The sequence below is a fragment of the Manis pentadactyla genome, chromosome 1 (genome assembly GCF_030020395.1).
Source record: "Manis pentadactyla isolate mManPen7 chromosome 1, mManPen7.hap1, whole genome shotgun sequence".
Classification (NCBI taxonomy): domain Eukaryota; kingdom Metazoa; phylum Chordata; class Mammalia; order Pholidota; family Manidae; genus Manis; species Manis pentadactyla.
In genome coordinates this window covers 102,069,443-102,085,985 of record NC_080019.1, presented here as the reverse complement: position 1 = coordinate 102,085,985, position 16,543 = coordinate 102,069,443, and the positions used below count along the sequence as shown (strand labels likewise).

At 43.8% G+C, this 16,543-nt stretch overlaps 1 protein-coding gene across 1 annotated transcript in view; it reads left to right on the top strand.

Annotated features, from left to right (window-relative positions):
* SLC7A14 (solute carrier family 7 member 14) overlaps positions 1 to 16,543 on the top strand; it is a 48,070-nt gene that overhangs the window by 5,832 nt on the left and 25,695 nt on the right. Inside the window, exon 2 of the mRNA XM_036930900.2 lies at positions 15,082 to 15,318. Within this exon, the coding sequence (XP_036786795.2) occupies positions 15,082 to 15,318 (237 nt within the window). The remainder of the gene's footprint in view (positions 1 to 15,081; positions 15,319 to 16,543) is intronic.

The window sequence follows — 16,543 nt, the reverse complement described above, 5'->3', positions numbered from 1 at the left end:
GATTGCAAGCTTACACGGAACACAGGACACACTCCAGTTCTCCCTGCCTTTAGGGAATGTGCCCCAACCTTCTCTTCTTGGCTTCAGCCTCTAGCCCCATTGATAAGCAGCCTTTCTACTTCAACTCACCTTCCACACTGTAGCCTGCCCACTGTCAAGCCTAAAACTCTTGTCCATATCTTATCCAGACCAGTTTACTTACCTCTCTAACTCCCTATAAGTTCATCCTGACCATTCTCTAAAGACTATTGTTCCCTAACCAAGATGGACCATCAAGGTAATTCACCAAACAACGTGGACTCTTAGAGGAGGGACTTGGGATCCAAGCCAGGAAGGCTAGACGTCTATTCTGTGTCATTGAGAAGTTCAACCACACGAATGGATCTGTGTCTTAGTGACACAGTGGGGAGAGACTAGAGGTGGAGAAACGAGTTACACACACTTTGTACAGAACAGACAGGAGATTATGATGCCCTAGGTCCTGGCAGCAGAGGTGAGAGGGAAGTTTAGGATGGAAAGGATTTGGGCCTGGGTGGATGAGGGGATGAGGGAGAAAGATAAGCTCTTTCTAGCCGAGATAAGATACATAATAAACGAGAATGTTTTTGAACTCATGTCAGGAGAATAACAGATTTGCAACACAGTTCTGGTAACAGAAAGTAAAAGCAGAAGCAGAAAATTCGAGTAAAGGGCACCTCCCCTGAACACTAGAGGAGTGGGAAGCTCGTTGTGTGTGCAGAAGTGCCCACCAGGTTTCCACGGAAGGCTCCTGGCCACCCTCCCCCACCCCATCAGTGAGGGAATATTTTAGTGCTGCCCCTGGAAAAGGAGCCAGAGGGTCAAAGATTAAGGCAACTTCCTGAGAGGCGCAGATGTTTAGTGGCAGAGCCAGGACTCAAATCTAAGACTGCAGGCCTCCAAAACTCACGTTCTTCCATTTCAGCACACTGCCTCAGTACCTTTGAAACTAGTCTTTCTCATTAGATGTGGATTAATAAATCACAATCCCTGAGAGGGCTCAAAAGGCAAGAAAGGACCATCATGTTAAGGAACATTTTTATTGTCAGTTTATGGTTGAGCACTAGAATTTGTCATTTGCATTTCCTGCTATCCTCATTGTTCTTTAGTACCTTCTGATGGGTCACCGGGAGAGTCCCCGAGAGTCCCCAGTAACTGTCTCCCAGGGAGGGAGTGCGTGGCGGGAGCAGAGCTCTGTGGAGCGTGCCTTCCCACTGGCCAGGCTCCCCACCTGCTCCCTGGGCTGGTTCTGGGGACTCTCACAAGCTTAAGCAGAGTCTCCCACTGTAGTATTCATTGCATGTTGAATTTTTATGACTGATGATTTCTAAAGATGTAGAGTCTACTTAGATACTCTAATGAGTTCCCTTGTTCCATGTGTCAGAACAAACCAGTTTTTCTTCCTCAAACTGAAGCCAGACTTGAGAGGTGGACACCAGGAGGGGCGGTCCTTTCGCATCACTGATCACTCTCTGTGATCTAGGTGCTCTCATTCACTCCACAAACTTGCATTTGTTCCCCCAAACATATCTGAAAACTGCTTTTAACCACACTAAGGGTGGCAGGGGCAGAAACCTTAAAAGAGTGGAGAGGAAATTCAAAGATGAACAAAAGCATACCAGTCTTCAAGCCTCCAGAAGATTAGCTCTCCAAAATATTGTCCAAATAAATACCTAGCTGAATGTTGAAAGCTTAATAATGATAGTATTTACCACTGATGTCTTTAAAATCTCTAAGACATAACTTAGTAAGCACTTAATAAATGCTAGCCATTACTATTCTTACTATTTTTATTATTACGAGGCAAATACTGTGCCCCAGGCACTCTGCACTTAGTACCTCATTTAGTCCTCTCAACCTCCCTGCTGGGTAAGTATTAGTATCCCCATTTTATGGCTTATCATGATAGCCTGGCACTAACTGAACACCAGTTGCATAATTCTCCCAATAAATTCTACAAAATAATTTCCATTATGATACTCATTTCACAGATGACAAAACTGAGAATCAGCGAGGCAAGGTGACCTGTCCTGGGCCATAAGTCAGGACAAAGACTGAGTCTAAATTTGATTCTGCCTGGTTCCAGAAACTATTTACCCCCAACCCACTTCAGGCAGATACATCCCCCTAAATATAAAATCTCCCCAAAGAGAATCAAGTGCAGAAAGAAAACACTTATTTAAAAAAGTCTGCAGCTCGCCCCATTCTATTGATTAGCAATGCATTTTTCTAGGTCAGAATTTCTGTAACCCAGGTCATGAAAATGACTTCTAAGCTCAGTACCTTTCTGTCACCTGTCAGCAGTGAGAAGGGGGCTGCAAAGTGCACATAGCTCTCCTATTTAGGGCTGGATTGACAGCCCTGTAGGAAGGATGTCAGTTTCCAGTTCAGAGGAGGTAAGCACATTTTAGTAGAAATTCATGTTTCTCAAATTGCTGATTCTGAAACTGAGTTTCCTCCAACAAACCCAGGAATCTGGGCTTCTTTTCCATCTACTACAGCACCTGGTAGAGTGGACACTCCTTATCAAGAGCACCTAGTGAGGCTGTGGGAGGGACTGTCCACCTGCTCTGGGCTCAGACTGGCTGAGGTGCTGCAGAACATGGGAAGGAATTCTAGGACCGAGGGCTTGACATTGATGCAAAGAAACAAGACAGGCACATGTGAAATAACTGTGAGCACTGCAGGAGACAGCAGGACCTGGGTCAGAAGTTGGGATGCCTGAGCTCTGTTCCAGCTCTGTCCCTCAACAGCTCGGCAAGTCATCCACTTCTCTCGACCTCAGTTTTCTCCTCTGCAAAATGAAGAGCTTGGATAGATTGCCTGCATGAGTTAGGGTAAAAATGAACCCAGGAAAGGGAAAGGTTTGTAAAGAAAGCTCCCATGTCTCAACTCCCCCCACACACATCCCAAACCCGCAAGGCCGCTGGGCACCCGATGCAATTAGTCCCTGGAGCTGATCCACCTTCACTTCAAGCCCTGCTCTCTGTTTACTACTTGTGTGACTTGGGAAATGTGTTTAACCTAGAGCTTTCCAAACATGTTGCCAGAAATTGCAGGAGAGCCAAGATATTGATCCCTCAGTCATCAAGGCAGCTGGGAGGGGACAGAGGCTCCAGGCTAGTCACCTCCTTCTCAAACCCATGCAAGGGTTACCATTTCCTAGGTGTGTTCTGTCAAGTGGGAAAGACTGGGAAGTCCTGATTACCTGTCTAGATTCTGGATTCATTATCTGTAAGTGGAAATAATAATAGTCTCTGCATCATAACCATCCTGTGAAGATTAAGACCACGTATGTGAAGTGCTAGTGTAGCCAGGGCACATGTAAATGCTCAGTAGTGTTTGCTCTTCTTATCATCGTGATTATCCACACTATTAGGCAGGTCTCCAGCCTCCCAAGGCTAGGTTTGTTCCTGAATGGAAATGGGCAGCCCATGTGTCAGACTCCAAAACCCCTCAGTGCATATCTAGCAAAAGACCCAACAAGCCTGCCTCCTACTCACCCTTTCTCCAGATGAACCTTGTGCGAAGAGCATGCTTTTGGATCTGAAGATGTTTGTCCAAGAGTTCCCATCTCTACCGGGATAGCCCCCTTCAAGAAGATTGTGCTTCAAACCATACAAATAAGCTGCGCCTCAGAAAGCAAGTAAATAAATACATATAATAGTTTTCAAATTGCAAAATGAGAAAGTTAAACAAGGTACCGTGACAAATCACTCTCTCTGAACCTGAGCTCTGTGCACTGAATCAGGTGCTAGAGATGAATAAGGCACGAGGACAGTGGGACAACTACCTGAGATGGGCAAGTGCTGATGGAAGCCCATGAGAGGAGCTCTGCCCAGGAGCAGCCTCACCCAGGGGGCCCTGGCACAGGCAGCCTGCGTGCATAGCCTGACTGGCTGACCACAGCAGCCCAGGAGCTTTGCGCGTGCCAGGCCACCCGCTCTGAACACTTGGTGCCCCTCCTCACATTGCTGGGTCACAGAGGCTGGTGCTAAGGGACCACGGCTGCCTGAGGGAATCCAAGAGCCCCTGGCAAATTCCACCAGCCCTGGTGAAGGGACAGGATCACCAAACAAAGGGTGAAGGAGCGGAGAGAGCTAAGGGCAGAACTTCATTAAGCAGCTACAAACAGAGATGAAGAAGTAAGAAGCAACAGTGGAGAAAGAAAAAAGGTGGGCAGAGAGTGGGAGTAAAACTGAGGGGAGAAGAGATTCTTACACAAGGAAACACGGGAGGAAAAGCTGCAGAAACACTGCTAAAAGGCCATGCCAGTTGACAGCCTGTGGATGGGAGACGGCAATTTCTGGGGTACAGTGTGGGCAAACATCACAATATGAAGGGTAGAGCTGGCGTGGAGAAGAGGTAACAGCAAGCAACAGAGTCAATCTGTGATCAAACAACCTGGGGTATGCATTCATCCTGGACACACTTGGCCCCTGTGGTTTACTGAGTGCCCATGGGTAGCTGTATGTGTATGAAAAGCAATGATTTGCTAACATACATCACAAAAATCTCATACCACTTATCACCACTGGCCATTTTCATGGATCTGGCCACCAAAAGACCCTTGCAAAGTATTTGAAAACATACATATGTATATGTATATATATGCATACATAAATATGTCTGAATATCCTACCAACTCTTCAGGAATTTCCAGTTTTGAAATATGTTCATTAACAGCCCTTGCCTACATTTATTTATCTTAAGATCTTATTTATAAACACCCTATCTTATAATTTATTTAACTTTTTAAAGAAATAACCAACACAATGAATTTCGTCTTGTATGTGAAACATAGAATCACATGCCTGCTGCTTTGCAAACACTTCTAAGAACGTTCTAATTAGGAGAGTACTCAATACTATAAATCTGGTCAAGAGCCTTTGATGTTTTCTTTGACAAGAATGCCTCTTTCAAGAAGCCACCAACATATCCAAGGGATTCACTGTTCCATTCCCAGAAGTTGTCTGGTAGGAAAAAAAGGTAGCTAAAACCCCACCATTGCTATTGCACTGAGTAGGGGCTGCGCAGCTGGAAACAATCCATCAAGACCATCTAGGTGAGAACCTTAGAAAGAGCAGTCATCCCCACATCCTCGTCAGCTACTCACAGAAGGCACTGAGCGCAGTACCATTTCCCAAGCACACGCCATCCTTCACTCTTCACACACCAATAGGTGGCAGCACTCACTCCTGAAAATATACAGTTCATACTTAAGCCCTAGAGAAGGCCAAGTTCTTCCCAAGTTTGAGGGCTGGGGTGTAGAAAGGAGGAAAGAAGGTGAAGGGGATAGGTGTTTGTACCACAGGAGGGAGGAGAACTAAAGAGAAGGAGGCACTGTAAACAAATCTCGGTAGCCAAAAGGTTCCCCCAACGGTCTCCTACACCCTGAGCTCCAGCCCTGCTCTGCCCTCCTTGCACACTGGCCCAGTTTGGAGAGAAGTCGAGATGTCTGCGGAAGGCCTCACCTGAAAGCAGAGCCAGGCCCTTGAAAGATGTGCTGTGTCTCACCGTCCAGGGCTGAGATGTGGCCCACCCCAGTGGAGCCTGGGCTCACCTGCTCGTCACTCAGCCTGGGGGACCACACACGGGCTCTCCGCACTCACCTTTAACCCTGGCTACTAAATTCTCAGGGCAGTGGGGGGTGGCCTGCCCTCACAGAGGTTTTACAGGTCTGTCGTCTCTCTTATTGCCACTTTGCCTTAGAAATGGGGCACCGCCTACTCCCAGAGAGTGATGCACTGAAAGTATTTGGGTGAAAGAGTATGGTTGGCTGTGACCTCACTTCGTACTCTCCTTTCCCCTCCACACCGAATTTCAGAGTCGCCTGGACAAGGGATTACAGGCCTCAAGAAAATGAGAAATTTCTCTTCACCTTCACCATTTTTAACTGGACTTGTGAAATAGAACACATGTCTCTAGATGAAAGATTAAAAATCTAGGAAGAAACGTTTCCAAGTTCTGAGCACAGGCAGGGCTTGCTCTACACTCCAGATGATTTCTGATACTGCTGCCGAGGCTGAGTCTCTCAAACCACCAGCCAACAATCCTTGCTTCCCACCTCTTACCCCACCTCCAGGGCAAGGGCTCCCATGTAAGAAGTCCGGAGGCTACTGCCAAGTAAAGCCCCGAGACTGCTTTTCCTCATCTGTACCAATCGCCACCGCCCCCACTGCTGGGGCACCCACTGAAAGCCAGGGACCGTGCAGGCATTCCTCTGGAGACCACCACGCCTGCGCCGGTTTCCGCACAGGGAAAATCAAGGCTCAGTGAATAGGGTGACTTGCTCAAGGCCACAGTTAGTAGTAATTTTAGTTGCCATTTTTTAAGTACTTACTGTGATTAATTGCTTTGCCAGGCACTGGGCAAAGTGATCTGTGTGCATTACTCATTTAATTGTCATAACCACCCTGTGAATCTCTGTTCAGAGGTGGCTGTCGCTCCTGTGACACCTCACTGCTTCTTCTACAGCAAAGAGAGGCAGCTCACCCGAGCATCAGAGGAGGAACCAAGTACAATGCATCTAGCACAGGGAGATGCCAAAAACATGACCACTTCCCTTTTGCAAGCTCTTTTCCCCTCCAAGGTTGAGGTCACCTACATAAAAATTTTAGGAGCAGAGGAAGGGCAATTCCACTCCACCTGCCACCTCAGAAATGAAGAGAGACCAATCCGGGCCAGAAGATGGGCTCAGGCAAACAGCTAGTCCTGGGGATTCTTTAGCTGAAAGTGACCACATGAGCAATACTATTAGAATCTTCATCATCACCTGATACAGCAGTAAGATTAACCTATGCACACCAATGGTAATTACCAACAGCAGGACCCGACAATGTCACACATGAATTCATCACGTTATGGAAACTGTACCTCCAACAACCTCTAAAATATTTTCATAAAGGGAGATCTAGAGAAGAGAGCAAATAGTCTGGGCACATTTAATCAGTAAGTCATTAAACTTCCTTGACCTGTTTCAAGGGCCACTTCTCTGACAATAAGGACAGCTTCTTTCCTTCCTGCTTATATGTCGATATATGGGTGCTGTGGTTTAAGGAACTTGTGAGTTCTCTGTTCCCTACCCAACTTTAACTGGAGCCCTGTCAGGCTTAGTAACTAAGAGTGCTGCACACCCCCTGACTGAAGATGCTACCCATCTGCTACATACAGGCTCTTACTGCCCACATGGCACCTGCTTTGACAGAAAAATTATAAGTGTGTTCTTAGATGCAAAGAAACAGGCATTCCCAGACAAATTGCTTTTCTTCCAGATGCATTTGTAAAAACTGCCTGGGCCTCACTGGCAGGTGATGGAGTGACCCAGATGACTCAGGCAGAGGAGAAGGCAGCAGGATGTGGAGGGGAGAGAGAGCCTGGTGGGTTACTCCCTGAAGAAGAAGCTCACTTTTCTTGGCTAATCAAGAGCATTGGGAAGGGGGCATTGGTGCAGTATCACTGGTCCTGCCACACAGGACAGGGCGCTGAATAGATGTTTCACAGAATCCAGCAACCTGCTTCTCAAGGGGGACAGCAAATACGGCGATGCTTCATTACCCATCGTCTGGAATTCAGGGTCATACGGAAAACAAACATTTCCAAGAGAATTTGCACAATTTCTCTCTGAGGCCCTGTGATTTCTCCTTAGACCCTCTCCCAATCTGCATTTAAGCAGTACTAGCAACTATAGCAACATAGACATGTCTCAGCTGTGAATCTATAAATGGAACAGATGTTTTAAGAAACTAAGAAAATGAAAAGGAAATGGGTAACATCCATCTCAGCAAAGTGCTATATTTGGTGAGGAGTTTCTGAAGACATGTTTGGACCTCAGTGGTGAGCTGCCCTGGTGTAGTCCAATGGCTGAGTCCATCTGTGCTGGGAGGTGGCACATAACCGGCACTTGGGAGGAGCTGGCTCCATGGATGAGGACCACTGACAGATACAGTACGTTCAAAACAGCTAATCAAGCCTGAGATGTGCAACCTGTGGCTGGTCACCCAAGGCAGTCTGTTTGGCCTCTGAGTAACCCGCAAGACGTTAGTAAGCCCAGAGGCCACAATGAAACTGAGGAGTTGCCAGGCTGTTTTCTTGGCATCCTCTCTACTCCTTCCCATAACTCCTGATAGATAACCTTTCCCTATGGACAGTCCTACTGGCTGTCCAAAGACCTACTTCAGAATTCAACTTTACAGTTCTTTAAGGCAGCTCATGCATTTTCCTCCACGCACTGCAACTAATATCTCCTTCCCTGTTTTATTATAATCATTGGTTTTCTTGTCTGTCCTCTCCATTAGAACATAAGACTCATAAAAAAAGAACTGCATTTTTCTCATTCACCTTTTTTGTTTACTTTTATTTTATATTGAAGTACATACAATAAAATGCACACATCTTAGTGTGCAGCTTGATGAATTTTGACATGTTTATACACTCATGTAACCATCACCCAGATCAAGATATCAATCATTTTTTACTAATTCTTTCCCCCTTCACCTATTTCACCCAGGCCCCTACTCCCCTCCCTATGGCAACCACCAGTCTGTTTTCTGTGTTTATGAGTCTATTTCAGTTTTGTCTGTTTCTTCATTGGTTTGTATTTTAGAATGTACATGTAAGTGTAATCATATGATGTTTGGCTTTCTCTGACTTACTTCGCTTAGCATAACACCCTCTAGGTCCATCCATATTGTCGAATGGCAAAACTTCATTCTTTTTTACAGCTAACATTCCATTGAAAACATGTACCACATCTTTTTTTCCATTCACCTATAAATGGTTATGTAGGTCGTTTTCATATTTTGGCTATTGTAAATAATGCTGTGATAAACACATGAATATATTTATCCTTTTGGATTAAGCATTTTGTTTTCTTTAGGTAAATTCCCGATAGTGGCTTTCATAGTGGCTGCCCCCAGTTCACAGTACCACCAGCAATGTTCATGGGTTCCTTTTTCTCCATATCCTTGCCAGCACTTGTTATTTCTTGTCTTTTGGATAGTGCCCATTCTGAGTGGTGTGAGGTGATATCTCATGGTGGTTTTGATTTGCATTTCCCTGATGATTAGTGATTTGAACACCTGTTCAACTTTAAATTCCTAAAATCGGACATATATGCATAGAGATGATACCATCTAAATGTTTTGAATATATTAATGAATGTAATGGATGAATTGGAAAGCACCTAGAACTGGATATCAAGAGACTTCACTTCCAGCCCCAGCTCTGTCATTAATTGAAAATATAGCTTCAGGTCTGGGATGCAGCTACATCATCTATCAAATAAGAGAACAACCCCAATGAGCAGTTGATACCCCTCTCCACACCATACTCAGTATAGCCTGTGGGGCCGCAGAGGAGGGTCAGGGGCTTTGGGCGGGTATGGGATGAGGAAAATCCTGGACGGACCCACCTGAGGTCTTCCAGTCCCTCTGCCAAGCAGAACCCTCCTGCTTTTATTTATTTATGACTTAGACTCTCAAATAAGACTCTGTGTGCAGAGTTTTGTAACCAAGACAAAGCTTTAAAACTATAGAAGTAGATGAACTGTACAGTCCTTTCTAGCTAGATTCCACCTATCTGTTAATGAAGGTCTCATGCTGCAGTGGCACCTCAATCACTTGGCTCTAGTCCACCTCTACAGACTCATCCTCCTCATCTGCAAAGTAGCCCACTGGTGTCATCTCAGCTGTGCCCTCTCATCTGCCTGAAACACCCTTTCCCATTTTTTGCTGGGTGCAGCTCAACAGTCTCTACCCTGTGACAGAGCTTCCCCAGCAGCCAAAGAACGCTGCTCCCTAAGAACCACACTCACACCACTGGGCTCCCAGAGCCGCTCATAGATGCTCTAGACTATTAAATACTGGCTGTGTGCAATCATCTGTTTATTAAACTCTTTCCTGATTGGAGTACAGATGCTGCAAGGTCAGGAGATCTGCCTTCCTTACCGTTTATGTCTCTGGTGTTCATTACAATGCCTGATTTAGTTGGCTCTTAACAATGTGTGTCACCTAAAGAAAGGAAATTAGGATGTCAGAAGTTACTGAAGGAATTACTAAGTTAGTTGCTAAGTAGGTTAGAAAATTAGGCAATAAGTTAAACTGCATGTTAATGGAAAAACCCCTCTGAGTAATTGACATTTCAGTGTGGATAACCATGATTTAATCTTTGCAGATGAAAATACCTTTTAAAAGTATTTATTTATCTAATGGCTTTCTTTGGTGGAATGTGGAAGGAATATATTTCTTGAGTGAAGAAACATTTCTCTACCTTATGCCTCCTCCCAGTCGAATATTTCTCCTATATACCCTCTTAGGATGGAGAATCATGCCTCCTGGTTCTGAGAGGGTAAGAGAGAGCCAGGGCAGGCTGTGAGTGGTGGAGTGACATTAGGGGGAGAGGAACAAGTAATCTTCATTATCGGCAGCACTGTATTAGGCACAGTTTGGAAAGTTCGACAGTGAATGCAGGCTCTCTGGAAGTATTTAACCTAAGGCTAGCCTATTATACCTACATTTGATAGAACCCTAGTCTCTCTGAATTGGAAAGAAATTCACATCAAAAGGCACCAAATTTCTCTGAACCCCAAATCACATCATTTGGTGTACAGAAGAGGGGACTGATAGAGAATATTTCAAATGTGGAATTTTCCTGGGATCTTGCCCCAACCTTCTTTTCAAAGTGTAAGTCCTAAGTGTGTAAAACAATAAAATAGTTCTGGGCATAGGAATAAAGCAAAACACTAGGGATATGACACAATGAAACAGGAGTACAATTATCATGTACTTGAAGACTGGATAGTAGAAAAGAATACTTGAGTTGCAGGCTATGAGAAATCATTCCTATTCCCTCCAGTCCTGCTGAAATGAATCCATGACATTTCTTAAGGACTTAGACTTGCCATCTCTGAACAACTCTAATGGAAAACTTCCATCTGTGGTCTGCAGCATGTAGTCACTCATTGATGCCCATCTGCACCCCAGCATTGTTGTCCATATTGATTTTCTCCAACTATACAGTTATACTTTGGGAATCAATATGCCTCTCTCTCTCCAGTCCCTTAGTGGGTGGCCAAGATATGCAAAATCACTTTAACAACAGCATAAGGCAAATATGATTAGGAAGGTAACTCCAGAGCAAGAAATTTTTTAAACACAGTACTAAATTGAGAAGAGATTACTTATCAATTTAGCTCTCATTTAGAATAGTGACTCTCCACACTAGAACACCAAATCAACTTCAAGTAATAAATATTTTACAATTTTTCCTGTACCATTCTGAACTGCAAACTACAGATAATGTTACTTTCTTACACACTTAACTTTTTAAAAATTCAGTCTTCCCTGAGTGTGGAGAAGAAATGAAAGAAAAGGCATTTCTAATACAAGTAATATTTAAATGTGTGAATACTGGGACATTATGAGACATACAGAAGTTGTCAAAAACTCCTACTATCACCTGTACACCTGCTATGACACAGTTGCTACAAATGCACTCACACAGATGTCCTGTTTGAAGTTCCAAGACCATGTGTTATGCTGCTGTTGATGATATGGTTTTTCAAAATAATGACTAACTCAGTAAACTCCCAAAAAAACAAACTACAACTGTCCCTCAGTTTATGCAGTTGGTACAGTCCTGGACAAGTCAATGTATATAAAATCATGCAAAAAAAAAAGAACAACTTTGTGTTAATATGTAAAATGGAGATAGATTCAGGATCAAAAATTAAAAACACGGTTTTATTTACGTGAATTTCCACTGGGGCCTTCAGAAGTCATGGAAGGCATAGAACAGTGCCTCATTCTGTGGGACGGTTCCACACAATGCAGGTTATCTGACAGTGCAGGTGCCTGCCTGCCTAATGCCTCAAGGGCCCACATCATCATGAGAACCATAAATATGTCCACAGATTTCCAAAATTCCCTCTAGGAGACAGTACCATCTTTGTTGAGAACTACGGGTTTGCAGTATTTTCTATAGGGCTTCTTCCATTGACTCAAATGATTTAAGAACTGATTCCAGCTGTGAAACCAAACAATGACAGCATTAGAAGGGTCCCTGAAGCTTAGCTAACTGGCCCATCATTTTACCCACGTGAGGTAAGTAACTTGCTTTTGCACACTCAGTTACTATATAATTGAGGATAAAAACCAAGGTTTCCCTTTCTGTGGTTTTATTTCTTATTGAAATTAGAAACCCTTGAATGTGTCTCTCTCGCACACCAGATTTTTGGGAGAAAAAATTGAATGATGACATTTTCTAGTTTTTTCCAGGATATTTGACATTGAAATCACTCACTCCTCACTACTGGGCTTCAGTGATAGGCTGGAAACTAATGCTCAGTAAAAGCCTGGATTCCTACATACAAATAAATCAGAGGGATTAAAAAATAAAACCCCTTACAGTGTGTCCAAAAGAATGATTCTGGAAGCAGAAATTATCTCACATGACTAGAGGCTAGTTTATTTTCCCACTCTTCTCCCCAAACTCCAGTCATCGGGACCCAAGCAGGACCTTGGGAAACGGATGACTAGGATTCCATATGCTCCGGCACCATACACAGCACAGGGCCTCTTTCTCTGACTCAGGTCAGCAATACCTGGTCCCTCACAAGGCCTAAGGAAGACTTAACTATTTGCTAATGAGCTTTGGCAAGTGGGTTCTGATGGTAAATTGGGTATTTCTTAACTTAATTTGGCAGATCAAATATTAGGGACAGAACCTTTGATTGCCCAAACTTCACAATAGTAGCTCTCCAAATTAAATTTGCAAATTGATGCCAGTTCAAAAGCATTTTTTGAAAAAATTCTATTTATAAGCGTTGTACACTCTCAGTGGGTAAAGAAGGGTGGAGAGAAGCTCATAGTCTATAAGAATCATTGGGTGAAGCTGTAGACCTACACTGAAGAGCAGAAGCTAATTGCTTCCTAACTCCTTCCACACTGCACTGAAAGAACGACCTACTGTGCATGTGCAAACTCAACTATCTTCAGAAGAGAGCACAAAAGCCCTCCAAGCACCCAAGAAAACACCATTGGGTCCTCATTCCCACTGCTTATCCCTTATACTTTCCTCACAGATGAGTTCTTCAGACCTTCCTCCAGAGACCACTTCCTTCCTACTTTTAGACTCACACTGATGGTTTAAATGTCAGGTGTTGGAAGCAGCAATTTAGAAAAGGAAGTGGTCTGACTACTCAAGGCAAGTCCTATGACAGCAACGAGAAGACATAGTTTACAGTCTGACCTCCAAGAAGGAGACTGGAAACTTTTTAAAAATGGAGGGAGGGAGGCTGACATTCAATGCAGAGACAAATGGCTGTTCTGGCCCCAAGAGCGCCTCTTTAATGCAACAGAGTGAAGGATGTAAAAGAAAAGTATATTATGCTCAATATATTTTGCAGCAAAATCAGTAAAACTCAATATGACAGGTAGAATCCTAGAGTATAAAAATGGCAGACCCTTAAGAGAGCATCCCAGTCCAATTCCTTTATTTTACAAAGACGGAAACTGAATGGAAGGCAGTAAGCAGGCTCAATGTAGAATGGAGACAAGGGAGTGCAGCCCAGCTGCCCGGTGCCCCTTCCGTATGGATGCCCTGACAGCTGACACTGCTGAGGGGACTGAAAAGAGATGTTGCATCACACTCACTCGTTCATTGTGTCATTGCTTTTGACATCTCTATTTTTGCTTCCTTGCACTGATTTCAACCCCTTCAAAGGAGAGGAAACCTATCCTATTTATCCACAAAAGATTGAATTATTGTTCTCTGATCTGTGATGAGAGAACCTCAGGTTTGGCCTTCACAAAATCGGGACTGAAGGCAAAGTTTACATATTTAGGTGGTAGTCCCCACCTACATCCTCCTTCACCCTTTTCCTGGTGTGTCTCCTCCAAGCTGTCCTCTGTCTGTCCTCTGACTTGGTGCCCCACCCGCTGGCTCCACACCCAGACTTCCTAGCACAATGCAGGAAACTCTCCCAACTCCCAGAACTTTAGTATATTCACAGTCACTTTCTAACCTGACCTAAAATTCCATCAAACAAAGAATGAGACAATATACTCGTGTTTTTCAAATATAAGTGGGAGCTTGTTAAAATGCACATTTCTGATCACCATCTCCTAAAATTATGATTCAATAGATTTTCTAGTGAAAGTGGGCCCTGACATGCTTTGCAAAGCACATGGCTTCTGCTTGCTTCTGCAGCCTCGTCTCTCCTAGTGCCCCTATGCACACTGCCCTCCACCCAAACACTTCAGTCTCTCTGACATGTCTGTATCATGTTCCACCTTCTACGTCCAATTAATTCCTCCATAACCCTCAACACCAGCTGATGTAGCTCTCTCTCGTTCTTGCTCTGTGTTCCTGTACACCTCTGCATTACCAAGCTCACAGAGCCTTTGATGTGTGGTGATTTTCTGATATATCTCCCCTGGAGGAGCAGGGCCATGTCTCATTTGCCTTATTTATTCCCAGCACTTAGCACTCTGCCAAGCACATAGTAGGCACTCTAAAAGTGTTCATTAAATTATCTTTTGCATGTGCTAAATTTCCTTGTTAACTAATCATTTATTTATATGGGCATTTTTTTATCAACCCCCTCTAGATATAGTACAGGATTTTCACAGATCCCTTGAAGTATCACCTTCAAATGAGGAGCACCTCCTATCAAATGGGAAAATGAAAGAGAAGAATGTTACACACACTATAATCCTGATGCCTTCAAATGTGGGTTCACAGTGAATCAGGCCTACATTCACTCAGGATATCTGACATCTGAGGAGCAATGACAGAGACACATAGAACAAATGGGAATATTTCTAAATAAAGGTCAGCTTCTAATAGTTCCTTAGAATTGGTTCTGCTTGCCTTCCCAAGCATTCAGGTTAAAAAGTTTTTCAGAACTGGGGTTGAAAGACAAACAACTTGGCTTTGAGTAAATTCATATACATAAAACTGTGTATTTGTTCTAAGATCCCAAAGAGTCGCAGTATTTTCCACCCAAGAAGGTACCAGGAGGCCCCCAGAAGCCCACCACCCACATGTGCCTGTCCCATGCAGGTGTCTGCTATGCAGAGTTCGGAGTCCGCGTCCCCAAGACCACGGGGTCCGCCTACACCTACAGCTATGTCACTGTGGGGGAGTTTGTGGCATTTTTCATCGGCTGGAACCTGATCTTGGAGTACCTGATTGGGACTGCAGCTGGTGCCAGTGCCCTGAGCAGCATGTTTGACTCACTGGCAAACCACACCATCAGCCGCTGGATGGGGGACAGCGTGGGAATCCTCAACGGCCTGGGTGAGCCTGTCACATCCTCTTATCCCCACATGTAAACTTACTGAACCAAAAGAGCAAGTTCCCCTTTCAGGATACAGTTGGGCAAAATGTATCAAGAGCTTTAAATATGTGTGTATATATATATTGGCTAAGTAATTCTTCCCCTGTGAATCTATTCTAAAGAAATCATTCTGATTTCCATAAAAACTTTACAAGAAGAGATGTTCATCACAGCCTTATTTATAACAACCAAAAATTAGAAACAACTTTAATTTTCAACAATGGAGCAAATGATTAAGTAAATTGCAGAAGCATATTATGTAGCTAGCAATCAAAAGGATGATTAGGAAGAATGTTGTAATAATATGAAATATGTTTTTGATGCAATGTCACAGGACAAAGGATGTAAATTATGCATACATCATGTTAATAACTGTATAAAATTAAAACTAATGCAGAAAAAAGAACTGTAAGGAACTTCTCCAATGGTTTCATCATATTGTTTAATTTTCATAAATAAGAATGTGTTGATTTTTAGATGAGAAAAATCTATCTTTAAAGGAACAAAATGGATTCCAGTCTAGCAGAGGTCAAGGAGGGGTAATGTAACTGAGTGAATACTAAACAATCAGAAGCTCACATAACAAATGCCACGAGACTTCAGGCTCCATCCATCATTTGTCACCCACTTTCCACCCTGATGTCTGACTTTGTCCTTTTACAATCATGAGAAGCCAAACAAAAGTTGAGGAAGCATTGGGGCGTTGCCTCAGAATTTCAAGGACTAATTCTGTGGCTGTGTGCAAGTCATTTGACTTCAATGTCCCTATGTCAGAGGAATTGCCAAAAATGCTGAGCATCCAGACACCATGAGATTAAAAAGTATGAAGACCACATCTCCTCAGTGTGCTGATTTCACAGGAGTTTAGGTCTGAAAGAGCCCTCCAGAATCAAGCAATCTAAACCCTCCGCTCTACAGATGAGGTCCTAAGAAATGAGGCAGGTGCCCAGAGCCCACAGCTGGTGACAGGCAAACGTACAGCTGAAATCAGGAGCCCGGCGACTTGGGCAATGCCTTCTGCGCTCCACAGAGGGCAGGAGTCCACTGCCCATGAACTAGACCGAGCTGGTGGGGCTTATTCACCAGTCATTCTCTCTGCAACCACATAACAAAAGAAAGAAAAAAAACACCCTCTTCCCAATAGTTTACAAAAACACATCTTTTTAAATTTTCTAATAATAAAAA